At 34.4% G+C, this 18,977-nt stretch overlaps 2 protein-coding genes across 2 annotated transcripts; one reads left to right on the top strand and one right to left on the bottom strand.

Moving 5' to 3' along the window:
• The first annotated feature begins 2,906 nt into the window (after positions 1 to 2,906).
• Positions 2,907 to 5,765, top strand: LOC143563144 (large ribosomal subunit protein uL13w-like). The gene is made up of 4 exons (XM_077050758.1): positions 2,907 to 3,216; positions 5,159 to 5,275; positions 5,366 to 5,453; positions 5,546 to 5,765. Exons 1-4 carry the CDS (start codon positions 2,951 to 2,953, stop codon positions 5,687 to 5,689), a joined length of 615 nt encoding a protein of 204 aa, XP_076906873.1. The 5' UTR covers positions 2,907 to 2,950; the 3' UTR covers positions 5,690 to 5,765.
• Positions 5,766 to 10,121: 4,356 nt separating this feature from the next.
• Positions 10,122 to 14,566, bottom strand: LOC143562487 (germacrene A synthase 1-like). The gene is made up of 7 exons (XM_077050273.1): positions 14,424 to 14,566; positions 12,532 to 12,802; positions 11,911 to 12,286; positions 11,465 to 11,683; positions 11,219 to 11,357; positions 10,650 to 10,898; positions 10,122 to 10,537 (listed from the first exon to the last, which is right to left on the bottom strand). Exons 1-7 carry the CDS (start codon positions 14,553 to 14,555, stop codon positions 10,244 to 10,246), a joined length of 1,680 nt encoding a protein of 559 aa, XP_076906388.1. The 5' UTR covers positions 14,556 to 14,566; the 3' UTR covers positions 10,122 to 10,243.
• Positions 14,567 to 18,977: the final 4,411 nt, after the last annotated feature.

Genomic DNA, 18,977 nt, shown 5'->3' with positions numbered 1-18,977 from the left:
CAATACCAGTACACTACTGAATCTAAGCTACAATTTAAAACACAAAACTTTCATATCGAATCAAGACTAACAACAAACGCGAATAATGAAACGTGGAAGAATTATCAACGATCATTAATAATAATAATAATAATTGTTTCTTTTAATTTGATCTGTAAGCGCTTACATAATAATAATAATAATAATAATATTATTATTAAATACACATGATCTGTAAACAGCTAATTAATACATAAATCTCAAATTGAACATATTAAACCAAAACCTTCAATCAATCTAATATCAAAATTCAATCAAAAGAGTTAATAATAATAATATTATTACCTGGTGAAGATGAGAGAAAGAAATTTAGGGGTTTTGAGGTTCACCGCTGCGTCGTATATGTATATATATAGTAGATATAGTGGAGAGGGGCAATAGTAGTGGTGGTGGTGGCTGTGGAGAGGGGCTATTTCGTTGCCGGCACTGGTGGTGGTGGTTGAGGCCATGGAGTGGGCCGATAGTTCGTGATGGAGTTGGGAGAATTTTGGGATCTCGGGTTTGATTGGAATAAAAGATAGTAGGTTTGAATAACAATAAAGTGGGTGGATAATGACCTATGTATGATCCATATTTTAGAAAATGAGTTAAAAAATATGGGAATGGATGGAGTGTGACAAGTGGCATGTAGTAGTTATTTATTAGAGTAGTAAGATTAGATTATATATCTTTATGTTCCTACAATGGAGAAGGAAACCGATTATGGTATTCATGATAGCCTTTGCTTTAAACACATATGATCAACTACCTGCTAAGAACAAAGACAACGAACCAGACGGGTAACTGATCGAACAACTTTCGTCTAAAAAATTGACTGCTGGGATTGATAATAATTTTATTCAAAAGAAAAATATTTTTCTAATAGTAAAATCGGTTTAACTGGCCCGGTTTTTCGGTATGACTGGTTCGGACCGGCTGGTTCTTAAAAAACCGAGTGAACTGTATAGAACCGGAATGGTTAATAGACCGAATCTCAGTCGGACCGGTTCGACTGTCCTCGTCTCAACAACATCGTTTTCGATAACTGTTAAGTTAAGTACTTAAGTTTCAAACGTGGACATTTAGCCCCCTCAACTTTATTTCAAACGAACTATAACCCAAAGTTCTTAACCAATTCCCAACATTTCAAACTCATTCACTTTATTGACATGGATATCCATACAAAAAAAATGAAATAAGTTAATACTTAGGTGGTGTTTGAGATTGTTTATTTGTCTCCTTATTATTTATTAACTTTACAAAAAGTTAGTGAGTTATAACTTGTTTGGCAAACTAAAAGGACATATGGATTTTAACTTATCAACAAGGCAATATAAAAAGGTTTTGATAATTTAGGGAATTGTAACTTATTAACTTATTGTGTTTGGTTTAGTTCAAACACTCTTAACCCATTACACTCCTTTTAAAAAAGTCATTTTTCATCATGTTGTCTTTTCCTACCATATAAGTTAATCTAAATACATTTTTAAAATCTCTTTTTAAAAAGGTCATAAGTTAATATTTATTTTGAACAAAAAGTCCTTTTTAACTTAAATAAGCAATCCCAAACAAACCCTTAATAAAACCTTTAAAGGAATAAAAACCCTTCACTAAAATTTAAATATTTTCCGTTTATACTTGAAAAATAGAATATCACGCTTTCTAGTGTAGAGTAAATAAAACAAAGTTACCTTCACTTATTAACCTTTTTCCCAAAGAGCTAACAAAAACACAATTATAGAATCGATATTCTTTTTCCTAACTGGGAGTTTGGGACCATCATTAACAATAAAAATGAAAGTTAAAAGTGTCATCACCAAAAACAATATATGGATTTAGTTATTTGGTAGAATGCGTTTGGCCATTTGCTCTCTAACAACAAAATGAAACAAAAACTTTAAAGTGTAACTGAACAAAATTACCCTTATGAATTATTTTCAACCAGTAACCATATTGATAACACAACCAATCATTGTATACGAATCTCAACTACACTATGAGAATGATAATTTAGTATATCATTTGGAATTAGAGATGACCAAAGAACCTGGTTTAGAACTTGACTCGGTACCAACTCAAAACCGGTTTAAGCCAAACTGGCTTCCAAACTAACCTAGCTTGGCGGTTTGTAATTAGTTTGAACTTTGAATAACCAAATCTATTTAAGAATACTCGATACAACATGTATTGAAATGACTTCTTATTCCGATTATTCGCGTGTTTGATCTCTTCCATCACAGCTAGAAAAATGTTGTTTTTCCCCAAATTAGTTTTTTTTGCCCCAAATCGGTTAATAATCTAAACGAATTGGTTCAAACAATTTCCCACCTTAACCGGGTTATAACCAGAACCGGTTTATAATATAGGTGCACAAACCGGGACTCGATTTCGGGTATGACCGGGCATTGAAAAATCAGGTATTCGCAATACTCGGGTCGGGTTCGGGTCCATGTATTGTCTCTAAAATCCATACCCTATGCATCAGGCTCGGGTCGAGTATAGATCCGAGTATTTGAATATCCTATTTTCGAGTATTGAAAACTCTATTTTCGGGCTTTTTCTGGGTATAGATGGAGTTATTGGAGGGGCTGCACTTTTTTAGGGGTATTTTTCAGGTTTATTGTATAGATCTAGTATTTGAAAATCTTGGTTTAGGGTATGGAGGTACGGAACAAGTTCCAGTTTTTAGGTATTACTGAGTACAAATCCGACCTAGTTCCGGGTACGGGTTTTGGTACTGAAATAAATATGTTATCCGTATCTTATCTTATGGGTATGGTCGAGAGTACTGGTTCAGGCCCATGAATTTATTTTCAGGCTTAAACGTAGGCCCACTAGAAACCCTAATCCTATATACACCACCATCTTCATCCTAATTAAACTTTGAGCTTGGAGGCGCAGGTGAGTGAAACCCTAAACATAGAAGACAACAATGGTGTCAGGATCGGGTGTTTGCAAGAAAGAAGTGGTGGTGGACGCACGCCACCACATGCTCGGACGATTAGCTTCAATCGTTGCCAAAGAACTACTCAACGGACAGAGTGTTACTGCCGTCCGCTGTGAAGAGATCTGCCTTTCCGGCGGACTCGTCCGTCAGAAGATGAAGTACCTTCGGTTTCTTCGCAAGCGCATGAACACTAAGCCGTCTCACGGTCCCATTCATTTCCGTGCTCCGTCTAAGATCCCCGAGGGTAAATTGTTACGCATTATATGTTTTATGGCTTATATTTTGGTATAATTGTGATTAACTGTTATTATATATTGTTGAAATTAAGTTAAGGTTTAGTGATGTAACGGTAGTTATGGTTTATTCTAAAGTGTGTTTATTGCGTAACATTGATTAGTAATGTTGTAAATTTGAATTAGTCAACTGATTTGATTTTATGTTATCGGACTTTATAACCGGTACGCGGTTAAAGTTGGTTAAAGGCAGACAGGAAATTGGCAAATTTTGGTCGATATTTGTTAAAATTTCTAAACTGTTTGAAAAATTATGCTTATTTTGATAAATTATATATAAATTTATGTGTTCATATATATATATATATAGGGGAAGGTTCTTGTACATTTTAATATTAACATGAGAACGTAGGAACCAATACCAATTTAAAAAAAATGATAACGCAGTAAAAAATACCAACTACAATAGCAATCTACATAGATAATTATTTACAATAACAAAGAAAAAAACCTAAAATTACAACAAAAGAATCAAAAACAAAAACAAAATAATAACAGCAAATACTTATAACAGCAAAAGAAAAGGTCTAATAATATCAACAAATTATAAATCTGCAAATACTTTTAACGTCTGATAATCTAAAATTAGCAATTAGGAACTAAACTAACATCAAACACCTATAAAAATAAACCTTAACAGCAAATTGGTTCTCAGTGTTTTCATGTTAAGAATAAAATGTATTGGATCATGTTTCTATATATATAATGTGGTGTTGATAATTTTAAAAAGTTACACATAAAATTCGAATTTGACAGTCACTACTCCACCGCCTTACTTGCGCTTACCGAGTTCTACAACACTGTTGATAATATGTTTGTCTGTTAAAAAGTGATCCATTTAGCACAAGTTTGGGCATCTGACTTAATGTTTTAACAGTACATTTTCAGTTTATTTTTAATGTTACGCATTATATGTTTTATGGTTTATATGTTATATGTTGAAGTTAAATTATTAAGGTTTAATGACGAAACTGTAATTATGATTTAAAAGGTTTTTATTGCATACCATTGATTAGCAATGTTGTAAAATAGAATTAATCGACCGATTTGATTTTATGTAATTGGACTTTATAATTGGTAGGCGAGTATAATGTAGTGTATATAATTTCAAAAAGTTAAACATAAAACTATAATTTGATTGTTGGTACTCCCACTTCCGACTGGCGGTTAGTGAGTTCCGCAGCACTATTGATAAGATGTTTGTCTGTTAAAAACAGATACATTTAGCATGGTTTTGTGCATATGAATGTTGACATTTTTTGCAACTTCTTTTTAATGTTATGTAGTGGCCTGAATTCAATAATGTAGTTTTGCTTTAAATAAACATTAGGAATGAATTAGTGGTTGTTTGCTATGATGTGTTTTTAAGGTGTAGTTGTAGGCTCGTAGCAACGGTTCATTGTCATTTAAACATATTTGTTTGTTATAAAGTTATTAGTAGGCGTGTTAAATAATTATTTAACATTGGTGAATCTATATTAATATACTAGCTCTTGAACCTGGGATTTGTCAAATAATAAAAAATAAATTTGATCCTTTATTTCAATTGTGATTCTCAAAATACTTATAAATTAATTTTAAGTAGATTTAATGGAAAAAAACAAACGGGTGGTTAACAAAAAGTACTAAAATAGCATGGTTTTAATGGAAACGTCAAGAAATTTAAAAAAAAGTATTAAAGTTATGTAATTGATCAAACCTCAAGTATGAAAATGAAACTTAATTCAATAATGAATAAAATCCACACTATGTTATAACCTACTTGACAAAATTGTTTTGACCCATGAATAGCTAGAATGAATGAAATGAGAGATTAGGAATTAGGAGAAATGTCGGCTTGACACCTAAGCTTCAACTTTTTCTTTTATTAGTATTGTAAGATTTATATTTTTATGTGTAGGATGATTCCACACAAGACTAAGCGTGGAGCGGCTGCACTTGCACGATTGAAGGTTTATGAAGGTGTTCCAACTCCTTACAACAGGAAGAAGAGGATGGTCATCCCTGATGCACTCAAGTTAGTACTTTATTTGATGATAAATCATGCTGTTTATAAAATACTAGTTGATAGAGATAATATGATTTGATTTTGTTTTTTTTAAAACAGGGTTTTGAGGCTTACAGCAGGTCACAAGTACTGCTTGTTGGGTCGATTATCATCTGAGGTTGGATGGAATCACTATGAAACCATCAAGGTAAATCATTTATTATTGTTTTTTGAAATTTCAATATCTATAAGTTTGTGTTAACTTATATTTGATTTATTGTTGAATTATTAATATTATAGGAACTTGAAAAGAAGAGGAAGGAGAAGGCTGCAGTGGTGTATGAGAGAAAGAAGCAGCTTAACAAACTGCGTGCAAAAGCAGAGAAGGCAGCGGAAAAGAAACTTGGCTCACAACTGGAGGTTCTTGCACCGGTTACCTACTAAATCTTTTGATTTTAGTTTTTTGCTAGGAATTTTGTGTTTGATGCTGTTGACTCTTGATATTTTTATATGCAAAATGAGAATTTTGTGTTTGATGCTGTTGACTCTTGATATTTTTATATGCAATGTGGTGGAATCTTATGGTCTTTGTTCAAATGCATGCGACTGTATGAGATTGTTGATGGAGAGTAGTATTTCTTTCACTTTTTGTGATCCTTGCACTTTTTTCTTTTTTTTTTTTTGCTGGAGTTGATGTTTTCTAGTTATACCTTCATTTGTTTTGTCTTTTTCTTTAATGATGTTTTGCTATAGTTTTGAACAGAGTTCTAGTGTTGAACTGTTAATGGATTTGTCATAATAACAGATTTAGTCTAATTGAAAAAAAATGTCGATCACGCAATTTTTTTGAGACAAATTATTTGTAGATATAGTCAGACGTTCATTTGAACAGTTTGCGATAGATGATTTGGCATCGAATGTGATGATACTTGTAACGGCTGTAAAGATTTTTAGCCTTGCGGTGGTCATAGTTAGTCTCAATCATCGTTCTTAAGTAAACTATGACCTTACAAAAAGCACCGCATGCATGGTATAAGCACCGCATGCATGGTATAAGGTAATATTATTACCCATTCTAATCTTATTTTAACATTGTGCACTGACTCTTTAATTGTCTACCATCATGGGAATCAAACATGTTTACTAGTTTATATAGATGATATCATTCTCACAACTCCTGACTTCGAGATATTGAAGAACATCATCACTATTCACGATAATTTGCCATGACATATGTCGGCAACTTACCGGTTCTTTACAGCTACTCGGAACAAAAGTACAAAACTAGTTTGATTTTTAATCTCAGGCTCAATATGCGCATGTCATCCATGACCTCTCTTGCAACCTTAGACAATGCTCATGGATACGTCCTCTAATCTTGCACCCCGTTGACTTACCAAAGTTTAGCCAGAGCACTTCAATCTCAAATTTACACGACTCGACATATCCTGTGCCGTTCAAAAAGTTTTCTTCTTCATGCATGCTTCACAAGAGCTGCATATAATTTTGAGGCATTTACATATATCCCCTTGCTACGTTAATTTATTACATATTTATCCAACCCCTAAACAACAATTACATATTTCCCCTTACTAAACCATATATATTACATATTTACACATTTCATTAAAAAACTTTTATTATATTACTATTTTACCCTTAAAACAATTTTTTTAATCATCTGGAAGCATCCTCTTGATTCTCTTGTAAATCTTATCTTACTGAACTAACTTTGTTCTTATGGAACATCAACATATATATTTGACTAAATAAGAACATTCACATCCAACCCTCTATCCCTAAATTCAAAATTACACTAAAACACACTACATTTTCTCTCACATTTTCAATTAAATAATACTTTTCTATACATTTATCATTACCATTTCTCTTTCCTTTACTCACAACCACTTTCAAAATATATTAACAAATTATAGAGGGTGAACAGTAGTTTTTCAAACATACAGAAAAATCACTATATTTTCTAAAATATAAAATTCTTCACTCACAACACTTCAAATCACTCTCTTATTATAAAAACACCCCCTCACATAATATGAGGAGTTGGATAAGAATGCTCTAAGAGCATTCACGAGCCATCCCCTATAATTATATGTGGGGATTTTGTAAATTATGGGGTGGGGTTGTGAGTGATTGTGAGTGTAAATTATAGGGTGGAGAGAGAAATGTAGTGATTTTTTGTAAATTTGGGGAACATTGTTTGCCCCTATTTATTTTTTAATATTTGTTGAATTGGTTGTGAGTAGGGGGAGAGAGAAAACTGTAATGATAAAGGTATAAAAAATTATTATTTAATTGAACAGGAGAGAGAAATGTAGTGTTTTTTAGTGTAATTATAGAGATTGGGATGGAGAATGGGATGAGAATTCCCTATATTAATGTGAGGAGAGTTTGTAAATTATAGGGTGAAGTTTTGAATGTTGTGAGTGTAAATTGTAGGGTGGAGAGAAAAAATGTAGTGAACAAAAATCCACGAAACTGTGATATTGAACCACCATTCCACCACCATTCTCCATTCACCATTCCGTCTAGTGAGTACCACCGTCGGCTATGACTGTCCACTTTCCACCGCCAACAAACCCAACCCCAACTCTACAACCATCGTCTATCACTCTCCACCGGACACACATCCGCCACCGCTCACCACCCATCATTCACTATCTTCATCATCTCCGCCGCAGAAGCAGAAACCCATCGGAAACTACCATACCTGAAACCGTAGCATAATCTTCTCCTGGCCGTTCTCAATCACCATCGTCTGATTCTACCGTCCCTAAACTTGATTTGTAGGTGGAGCAATGACGCCGGTTAGTACACAGGTGGAACGATGGATGAGTGGAAAACTTTTTGAAACAAAAAAGGGTTGTTTAATTTGATAGGAGTTAAAGAGGGTAATTGGGTAATTTCTTATGAGTTTGGGGAAACATGTAATTTAGTTTAGATGGTTGGATAAATATGTAATAAGGCATATTAATAAGGGGATATATGTAAAAATATATACTTTGGCATTGATCCAGTCAAAATCTCATTGCATATTTCGAAGTAGACTAGGCTGGGTGGCCCAACTCACGTCACCCCAACTCCAGGTACCACGTTTATTTTGGGGATCTCCTTTATTTCGAGTGTACGCCACTACGCCTTGCTCCCGCTAGAAATTCAGGGGGATATTAGCAAAGAGATGTAGAGATATACTTAAATCATTATAATTATCTTGTATTCTAGCGACGCTCGCCATATTATATGGATTCTGGGGTTGTATCTAAATTAGAGTGGCAAACTAATCCAAACCCGACGGCCATATTTACAAAACACAAAGCATTTGAGATAGGTCACAAGACGAGTATCGGGGTATAGGATTAATTTTAAGAAAAATCGTGGGTTTGGGACAGGTACATGATTAGGTGATACCTAACTTGATTACCTGAAACATAAATACCCATTTACCTGAACCATACATACAAACAAATTCTTTATATTTATATTTACTCTTAATCTTCGATAATAGATTAATCTATTTATTCATTAGTTTATATTTTATTTTTTTTCTAATTTTCTTGAGTAATGAAGTTATATAAAAGTTAAAATAGTTAGAAATGTATTTGGAAATCCCAACGAGTAACTTCTAATACCTAACATGGATACCTCATACCTAACTGGTAATTGCCCGATGAGTATCAATACTCGACCATTACCATTAACCATCTCTAATCTAAAGGGTAACAAAATACAATACCATAAACACTTTTAATACCGCTAGCCTAGAAGACCTTTGTTAAATCTTAGCCAATTTATAGAGACACTTTCACTAGGCAATACTGAACTCTTGTGAACCTATTTTGAATCAACATTAATTAACGTTTTATACTTCCCCTGACTCAAACTTCATATTCATATTGGAGTTTTAGCTAGCGATGGCTCCGTTAATGACTCTTTTATGTAGTTTGGTTGGTGTTAAATGTTAATAAAATAAAATATATTACAAACTCAAAAATAATAATAATAATAATAATAATTTTATTATCTTTAGGCCGGGTGATTAGATTAAGTTAATGGCTCTAGTGAGCAATACTTGTAACATCCCATGTCTTTTTTTAATTAATAAAAGAATATTTATGTTCACCGGTGGAAATCTTGTGAAGCAACTTCAAACACCATCAGATCTCGATAGAGAGGGTTCATTTTAGGGTTCGGTTAAGGCATGTTTTACGGGATAAAGATAGATTGCTTCATTTTTAGGAATTCACGAAGTTAGCCACCAGTTAGATCCCATTCCAAGGTTTCAACAAAGAACAAGAGGTAAGTTCTGCATACCCTTAGTTAACGCTTATGTAAGTTATCTGTTGATAGGTAGTTATCGCTAGTAAAGAGTAATCACACATATAGTTCCGGATAGAATAGTGATCATCACATAAAAGTAGTCGTGTAGAACAGTTACCGCAGCAGAAGTAGTCGCGTAGTTAATTTATAGTGGGAATGCTATAGAATGCAAGAACTTTTGAGGATGTGAACTATAACATGCGAGAACCATATTAGTAATTTAACACCTATTATACAATGTCACTTACTGGTTTAAGTCAACCCAACCACATATATGATATATCCATCACAATCGAAGTTTTATATAATTTACTATAAAACGATTACAATAAAGTGGCAGGCAAACGGGCAACAAGCTGCGCCGCAACCCCCTTTTGAACAGCAAAGCCAATCCTGCTAAAAACGAAACTTTGGGACCTAGAAGCTGAAGAGGTTCCGTGTACGACGCGCTGAACCTTACTCAAAAATTTCACAGCCTCTGGAGCCAGAAAACCAAATGTATTAAAGGCAAATGGTAGAAAGACATGTTGATTATATGATATATTCATTCACACAAAGACAGTGTCCATTATATGAGAAAATATATTAATAATTTTGCACTAATCAACAGTTAAAGATGGGAGATTGTAATAAAGACACACAACAACCATTTTTCTACTATTACATCGGCAAAGAACTGACAAACAAGAGAGTAATGTACTCTTTGAGGGTCTTTCCTGGAAAAGTGAACCCATCGTCATACCTGTAAACCACATCTATCATTCGTGCAAGATTAAGAATTGGGGCAAGCAAATCCACTGACACTTCTCTTGGCTTGAGACAACCCTCGTTTATGTCTTTCCATGCATTTTCAATCATTTTCTTGAGCTCCTCGATAGCTTCCTTTTCCGACACACCATAGGTCTTGATGTATGAATCAACACCGGTGGCTGATTGTCCTCTTTCACGCTCGAACTTAGAGATAATTAAAGAAAGTATTATATTGTTAGAATGAACTACATAATCTTCAAAGCAAAAGTTAGTTCAAAAATCTCTTTTATGGCTTATAGAGAATTTAATTAGTTACCTGGTAAGTCATAACATCATCTTGGAGTCTTGAAATTAACTCCGAAGCTTGTAGAATCTTTGGATGGCTTTCATACCAAGCCAAAGCATCTTTACTCACTATCTCACCCATTCCCACCAAAGCAGATTTCGAAATAACATTGTAGGCAGAAGTGATTAATCCGTTCTTCACATACTCCGGAAAAGATGCCACATATCCGCTGTTTGTCCACTCAGCCTCTTCAAGATAACCTCTAGCTATGTCTTGGATCTGGATTCCATATATTAATAACGAAAAATAAAAATCAGCATGAAGATAAAGTGTTCACTGAACATACACATACATATAGAGAAAGAACATACACATACATATAGAGAATAAGTTGCCGATTATATCTAAACAATAATAACTGTGGAAATTGCATAATTCAATTGTATGTATTGCTTTGAATGTGATACACATGATGACTATATATGTAACCGTCGTTGTTTATATCTCCCCCCCACTATTTCTGATTATATTTCATGCACAAGATATAAGTTAATTGTGTAAATCTTTCAACAACATATTATTGGTTGTGTAAATCATACCGCTTCTTTTGAAGCAATAACACTATTCACACGTCCTTCTTTAGCTAGTTGCTTCTCAAGTTCAGCATACTCATTCAGGAGAATTTTGTAGAATGGTCTTATGTACTCCGGGATTTGGCTTAGAGCACTAATGTCCCATCTAAAAGTAAATTAAATGTTAATATACAGCAAGATATCATTTTGCAATAGTAACTTTATATTGAAGTGCATGATGTTTTGAAGCACCACTATGTGTTAATTTGTTACCTATTTATTGCATCGGTTAGAAGGCGAAGCTCTTCAATGGTAGCATACGCGTCATATGTGTCATCTAGAACCACGAGAAACAGCGTAATTTTGGTGGCAATGATTCGTGCCAAAGAGTATCTAGGTTCAAAGTACAATCCTAATATCCATAAATAAATCTCCGGTACTCTATCCCTTATATAAGGAGTAGTTTCTTGAAACCTCATATCCTTCCACCACCTGAAAGCAAATTATAAGATATTTGATCAACATTCAGCTTTTATAATTTTCGTATCTTTCATACATTTTTATCTATATGCCGGGGATGGAAGGAAGTGTGAATTTTAACTTATACGCATATGTAAATTATAAGAGTATGCATTTTGCTTTTTTGTTTACTTTAAATCATTGGTGCAGTAAAATAATGCTTGTAATTTTAATTTATAGGACGATGATATGTGACTCACTTTGAGACAATCCTAAGTTCTTCCTTTTGTTGTAGCTGCAAATAGTTGAAGTGAAGTTTTGCAAGTTTTAATAGCGAGTCATGTGTGGAGCATTCTTCTTGATAATTGGAGAAATACAACCTTGCTTCTACCATTGGCATCCCATGATGAAATGGTCTTTTCAACGACTGTTTCACCTGTTGTGCGAGATCGCCTTCTAAAGTATTTACTAAACTCTTCAGTTTAGTTTCAGCGAATGCTGAAGCATCGTCTAGAATCTTCTCTCCTTTTAACCTCAGTTGCGCAGATTCATATAAGCCTAACATACCCCTCACATCACTGGTAATGAATTCCTTGAATGTATTTGTGTCGCTGTCCTTGAACTTGTTAAAAACATCTACATGGTCACAAATTTGACAGCACATCATAAAAGATTGCGTTAGCTAGCGAGAGGGATGTGATTTGTTAAGTTCTTTATAGATATATTCATTGCAATCTTATAAATGATTAATAATATATACTAGTTTAGTGGTTACTATGCAGATATTTAATGCATGTTAGTAGCTTAGAGAGTTTTTTATATTTAGATTCCAGTAATAATTTTGTGATTTTGCTAGAAGGGAAAAGAATGACCCTAATTACCACAAGGCAGTTTGTAACCAAGGTGACGGAAAGCTTGAAAGTTAATCGAAATTGTGTGTAGATCAACTTCAGCATAATCTTCCAAGTTGAACTCTTTGAAAAGTCTGTCAAGCTGGTCTTCAATCTCTTTCAAGAACATATATGTCAGACCGAGACGACGAACATTATAAATCAGAGTCAATGTCTTATTTGAATCCATTGTTGGATCCATGATCAGTCTTCTCACTTCTTCTTTTGGCTCTTCCATGGCTTTAGCACATTCTTCCATTACCTACAAAAGAAAACACGGTTATTACTTATTACCAATTGTAAAAAACAACAAATTAGGTTTCTTGTTAGCTAAGTTGAGTTAACATTATAAATAGGGACAGCCAAGTTAGGGATTGTTAAGAAGTTGATGCAACCAAGTTAGGGTTCATCAAAAGTCAAATCGAGTTAGGGATTGAGATATTGTAATAAGTATTTTGAGTTATATTTTCTGATTAATATAAACAAGAGTTATTCGCAAGTTCATGTTTGATTGTCGACCTGGGACTTGAATTGGTGATCAGTAAACGGTTTTTTGAATGAAGACGGGGTAATTCCAAAGCGTTTCGAAACCGAGTTGATGGAGAAAGATGTTTGGTATCTCGAAAAAGGAGCCTCAAATCACATGACGGGTAATAAGGCGTATTTTTATGAGCTGAATGAACGTGTCACGGGAAAGGAGAAGTTCGGAGATGAATCTTGTATTGATTTTCTGGGAAAAGAGTCGGTCTTAATTGAAGGGAAATCGAGGGAGCAACGTCTGTTGACCGATATCTACTATATCTCGAGCCTACAATGCACTATCATAAGTTTTGGTCAAGCAACGGAAGGTGGATGCGAGGTTCATATGAAACACGATTTGCTAACCATTAAAGATGATACAAGTAAGCTTTTGATGAAGGTGGCAAGGACCAAGAACCGATTGTACATGATTAGCCTTAAGATAACAATTCTAGGCAAACGAACTATGATTGGAATGAAGAATTTTACAGGTTCGGATCTTCAAAGAATTGGACCGAAAGAAGACAAGCCGAGTATGAGTCAGATTTCAATCAAAGATCCAAGCTCCAAAATTCAAAGTCCAAAGAATAGTGTTAAAGAAACTAAAGTGCTGTCAAGAAGGAGATTCAAGCCCAAGGGAAGACATGTAATGATCAAATGAAGCAAGTGTTTCTTCGAGCTAAGTGGAGCTCAAAGAACATTTCAAGAGATCAAGAAATGTCTCAGGAGAATCAAGAAAAGAATGACAAGCGTGAAGTTGAAGACTCACATATTTCAAGCCGGAACTAGGGGTGAGTCGGGTGAGTCAGATATAATAATTGAGAGGGTGATTGTTGGCTCAATTGTTGTTTGGCCCGAGTGTAAGGCCCAATCCAAGAATTAAAAATGAGTTATTAGGTTTCTTGTTAGCTAAGTTGAGTTAACATTATAAATGGGACAACCAAGTTAGGATTGTTAAGAAGTTGATGCAACCAAGTTAGGGTTCATCAAGAGTCAAACCAAGTTAGGGTTTGAGATATTTTAATATGTATTTTAAGTTAGATTTTTTTTATTAATATAAACGAAAGTCATTCGTTAGTTCGTGTTTGATTATCGATCCGGAACTTGAAAATCCCTTTTGGACCGAATTTATAATCTATTATAGTTATTGTTTTATGTATCATCTATCTTTAAGTTTCATTCTTAGGTCTTTAGTTTTAATATTAAATATAAAAAAGTAATGAACGTTCCATCATTATCTTTTTCATCATAATCTGTCAGTCAGAAGATGTTAGATTTTTATCTACTCAGTAAATACAAAGTATTATTTATCAATATAGTTTTTTAAGTTTTCTCAAACTCTTTGGGTGAGAAATTAATCTTACCGAATCGTCAAGAGAGAACGACAGGAACACATCACCCCATTTAGAAGGAGGAAAGTTGGCCAAAGGGCGCACCGGCTCGGCATTGTTCTTGGTGTTCGCTTGGGCGATAGCACTGACTCCAACTGCTGCCATTTCTAGCTTGATGTAGTAATTAGCCTCGAAATGTAACTTGATTGAAGGTGTGTGGATGTCCAAAGTAGTTCAATTAAGGGTACTATTTGTAGTACATGCATGCACTCATGTTAGTCGTAAATGGTGGATTGCCACGTTTATTAAATATCTTTTTTTGTTGAAGGGTCAACATTGTATCGCAAACAATAGTGGAATTGTGGAAACAAAAACAAATCGACTAAATTATTCTGTTTCTTAGTATTGTCGTTGTTAAATATCTTTTTTCTTGATCATTGAATAAAGAGATTTCATAATGGCCATTATTTATCAACCATAAATAAATGCGTCCATGCAAATTGCAAATCAAAGACATTTTGCATGAACACAAGTTTGACGTAAATACCAATTTCAAGACTTCGATTTTTTCAAATGAGTAAACTTTCTTTGTACGTCATATTTAAATTAATGCTATGTCGAAAATCTTCGTACGTGTGGGGCAAGTTTGTACACTCATAATTTATCATTCATTAATTAAGTGTTCCGAGTTCTCCTCGACTTGTTACGAACCTCGTTCGTTAATCAAATGGTACAAGAAGATAGAAAGAAACCCGATAGAAACTAGAATCTTTTGGAAGAGACTTTGATGATTTAATCAAATCATAATATTTCATTCATAATCCTAACACATAAGAACTAGTGGCTTATATAGCCAAGATTCATAACCAACCCACTACTTAATTAACTACCCACTAGGCCACTACAAGGATATTAAATGGACAATTATCAATCTAAACAAATACAAAGAACATAGAAAAGTTGCATTGCAGGGCATTGAGTTGAAGTTATGGAAACATGGGTGTGGTGCCAGATCGTGACACACAACAGACTCTGCCAAAAAATATACAATTTTTGTCAAAGAATAATTAATACATCTAACCGATACGATAGTACGTACTTTCTTGGCTATGATCCGGTGCAACAACAAACGCGCAAATGAAACAAGCGGTAACGTTTTAAAGGACATATTATCTTTTAGTGGTATGTTCCCAACTCAAGTATCTAGCCAAAAGAGAGTTTTTATCCCCGCTGTGGAGACGGATTTTCAGCCTATCCCATATATTAACTCTTTGCTGTGAGTATTTCTTATCCATATATTGTTACTTGGGAAATTAGTAAACTTACACAAGTTTAATATGTCTACCATGAAAGCTAAATGCAAAAGTATTTGATATTTTACACCATCAAGAAACCACCTGCCTATTGAGATATAATCTTGAAACGGGTTATCGAAAGTTGAAGGGGCTAAGTGAAAGTATTTTATTATGTTTATTTTGGTACGTTTATTTAGTATGGTAAGACTATTAAATATTATTTAGTTTCTTAGAATAAGTTGTCTTGTTTTGCAAGTTGTTATGGTTAGGGTTTATGTAATTTAAGAGAGACAAGAATTATAATAATAAGAAAGAGTCGATCTTGGTTGAGATCAAAATTTTGTATTCGTGTTCTTGAGCCTGATTTCCAACAATTGGTATCAGAGCGATTTGACCAGAAAGTGGTTTAGAGAGAGATATCGACATGAAGTAAGAATGGTGCATGGTTACTGTTACGATAAGGGAGTAAGAAAAAGAAGGTAAAGCAAGTTAGTATGTCAAGAAAGAAACCTAGTGGTAAGTAGCAAGAAAACCTGATCAGTAAGTAGGTTTGCAGCAAGAAAACCTTATTAGCAAGTCGGTCAGGAGCAAGAAAAACATGTTAGCGAGTAGGCCGGAAACTGATTAGCAAGTTGGTCAGTAGAATGTTCAGCAAGAAAACTAAGAAAACTGGTTAGCAAGTTAGCCAAAGCAAGTTCGAATCCAGTAATTTGATCATCTGATCATAAGCAAGAGCAAGAAATCTAGTTCGGGTTATAGCAAAAGCAAGAACGAATTCGCAAGAATTCAAGCAAGAGCAAGAAACTAGTTTTCAAGTTAAATCAAGCACGAAGTAAGAAACCGCAAGAGTAATAAAGCATGGCAGGAGACAAAGAAGTTGGACCGGTTCATGAGCAAGGGAATGTGTCCATAAAATGCCTTAAGTTGACAGAAACAAACTACATCATGTGGGCAATTTTGATGGAGCAAATCTTGAAGGCATATGGCCTTTGGGGGATGGTTAGTAAAGCAGAAGAAGAAGATGAGAAGAAGGTTGCTACAATAAAATCAATGATTTTTCAGACACTATCGGAAGATATCTTGATGTAGGTTGAACAATACCCGAGTGCAAAAGAGGTGTGGGAATCAATCATGGTTCGGTATGTAGGAGAAGATTGGGTTCAGGAAGCACGTTTATCCACATTAAGGAACGAGTTATAGACGTTGAAGATGAAGGATAACGAGACCGTGAATGAGTTTACAAGCAAGTTAACTGGCATGAGAGCAAAGTTTAGAACTCTCGGTTCTAATCTCAAAGATAAGGTGATTGTAAGAAAGCTAATTAATTTTGTTCCTAAGAAATTCCTATCAATCATTGCCCCAATGGAACAATATTCAGATATTGATAGTATGCCTTTTGAAGAAGTTGTGGGGAGGATAAAGACCTTTGAAAAAAAGTCTTAAAGCCCTTTATAAACTAGAAGAGAATGATCAACGTAAGCTATTACTAGGAAGTTCAAGCAATCCAAGGGTTGATGATCCTGAAAGTTGGCATTATGGAAAGAGAAGAAGTGGTGATCAAAACCGTGGTAGGGGAAGAGGTTTTGGTAGAGGAGAAAGAGGACGTGGAAAAGGCATGGGACAAGGAGACAAAGACAAAAGTGGGTTTAGGTGCTATGAATGTGATGAACTCGGTCACTTTGCATACGAGTGCACTAAGTGGGAGGAAAAGAAAGATGACAAGAACAAAGAAGCAAACCTTGTTCAAGATGATCACAATCCGGCTTTGTGGTGAAGAATGAATTAGTCAGTTTCAAGATTAAGGGGAAATATTGAGATATAATCTTGAAACGGGTTATCGAAAGTTGAAGGGGCTAAGTGAACGCATTTTATTATGTTTATTTTGGTATGTTTATTTAGTATGATAAGACTATTAATTATTATTTAGTTTCCTAGAATAAGTTGTCTTGTTTTGCAAGTTGTTAGTTTATTATAAATAGATGGTTAGGGTTTATGTAATTTAAGAGAGACAATAATTATAATAATAAAAAAGAGTCGATCTTGGTTGAGATCAAAATTTTGTATTCGTGTTCTTGAGCCTGATTTCCAACACTGCCAACCGATTGCGTTAAATTGCAAGTCACGAACAGGTGCTCGGTCATCTTCTCCCATTCTCCACACGCTTGGCAAAGTAACGAATACACTCCAATATATCTTTTAGCCAATGATGTCATCACAGGAACCCTTTCTAACTCGATTTGCATTGCTAATATACTGACTCCTTAATTAATTACAGTGCCCCAATCCAAAAAATATAGGAAACTTAAGAGACAACACTTCGTCACCAATCCAAAAATCGAGACAGAACAAGTGTAACGATTCCGACAAATCCAGGTATACCCTAGCCGGAATATACTATTTACGTGTTATTTAATACTGATTATATGAGTTATAGTACGTTTATACGAATATATATGGTTCACAGTACGAATCATACTCAATTATATAGTGAATCGTATTGGAATTACAATTAATCAATGATCGGTTATTGAAACCCGAACGAATCGGGAATTACATTATAGACGAAGTATATAATGTTTAGTGATGTTTACGAAGTATTAATGCTTCGGGATAGGTGAATTATAGCACAGAAAAAGGATTTCGATTTAATGGTACGTCGGTACGCTAAACGAAACCTTTAACACCAAACCAAGCAAGAGACGATCAATCAAGCCGTAAAAGATGCGTAACTATTAATAAAATGAGGTTTTAATGTCATGGGTTAAGTTTTTAAAGTTTTTAAATCAGTTTCATGTAAATTTTGTTTTAACCCGAAAAACGACCATTTTATGCTCGTTTTAAGCCGAATTACGAGTTTAAACGAGAAACGAACTGAACCAGATTATCCACAACATTATCCGGATTGTGTAATCCAAATGTGTGGACAATATTTGAGATGTGGGCCCCCCACACACCACACAAAGGGCCGGCCACCCCCCCCCCACCCCATTTACACATTTCATTTTTTTCTTTTTACTTCACAAAATCTCACAACTCTCTCAAAACTCTCCCAATTTTCCAAGTATTCATCAAATCCATCCTCTCTAATCAAGAACACAAGGTATAAACATGTTATAATACATGATCTTTGGTGTTGATTTCTTTATTTTTAGTTGTTTTGCAAGAACAAGAGGTTCCAAGTGAAATATGGGTGAAAACCCGAGATGGAACCGGTTCTCGTGTGATCAAGGGATGTATACAAGTTATACAAAGGATCTTGATCCAAGTAATTAGTTAAAAGTGTTTAGAATGA

This window comes from Bidens hawaiensis, unplaced genomic scaffold (genome assembly GCF_021521415.1).
Source record: "Bidens hawaiensis isolate Kalapana, Puna unplaced genomic scaffold, B.hawaiensis_p1.1 tig00001179_1, whole genome shotgun sequence".
Taxonomy (NCBI): domain Eukaryota; kingdom Viridiplantae; phylum Streptophyta; class Magnoliopsida; order Asterales; family Asteraceae; genus Bidens; species Bidens hawaiensis.
Note: the sequence above shows the minus strand (reverse complement) of the source record. Positions and strands in the feature narration are given on the sequence as shown.

Excerpts from the sequence above, each read along its gene's own strand:
- LOC143562487 (XM_077050273.1), bottom strand. The coding sequence starts at position 14,555 with ATGGCAGCAGTTGGAGTCAGTGCTATCGCCCAAGCGAACACCAAGAAC. Across the intron at positions 12,287-12,531 it reads TGGTTACAAACTGCCTTGTG|ATGTTTTTAACAAGTTCAAG; the intron begins GTAATTAGGGTC and ends GTGACCATGTAG. Across the intron at positions 11,684-11,910 it reads GAACTTAGGATTGTCTCAAA|GTGGTGGAAGGATATGAGGT; the intron begins GTGAGTCACATA and ends ATTTGCTTTCAG.
- LOC143563144 (XM_077050758.1), top strand. The coding sequence starts at position 2,951 with ATGGTGTCAGGATCGGGTGTTTGCAAGAAAGAAGTGGTGGTGGACGCA. Across the intron at positions 5,276-5,365 it reads GTCATCCCTGATGCACTCAA|GGTTTTGAGGCTTACAGCAG; the intron begins GTTAGTACTTTA and ends TTTTTAAAACAG. Across the intron at positions 5,454-5,545 it reads ATCACTATGAAACCATCAAG|GAACTTGAAAAGAAGAGGAA; the intron begins GTAAATCATTTA and ends TTAATATTATAG.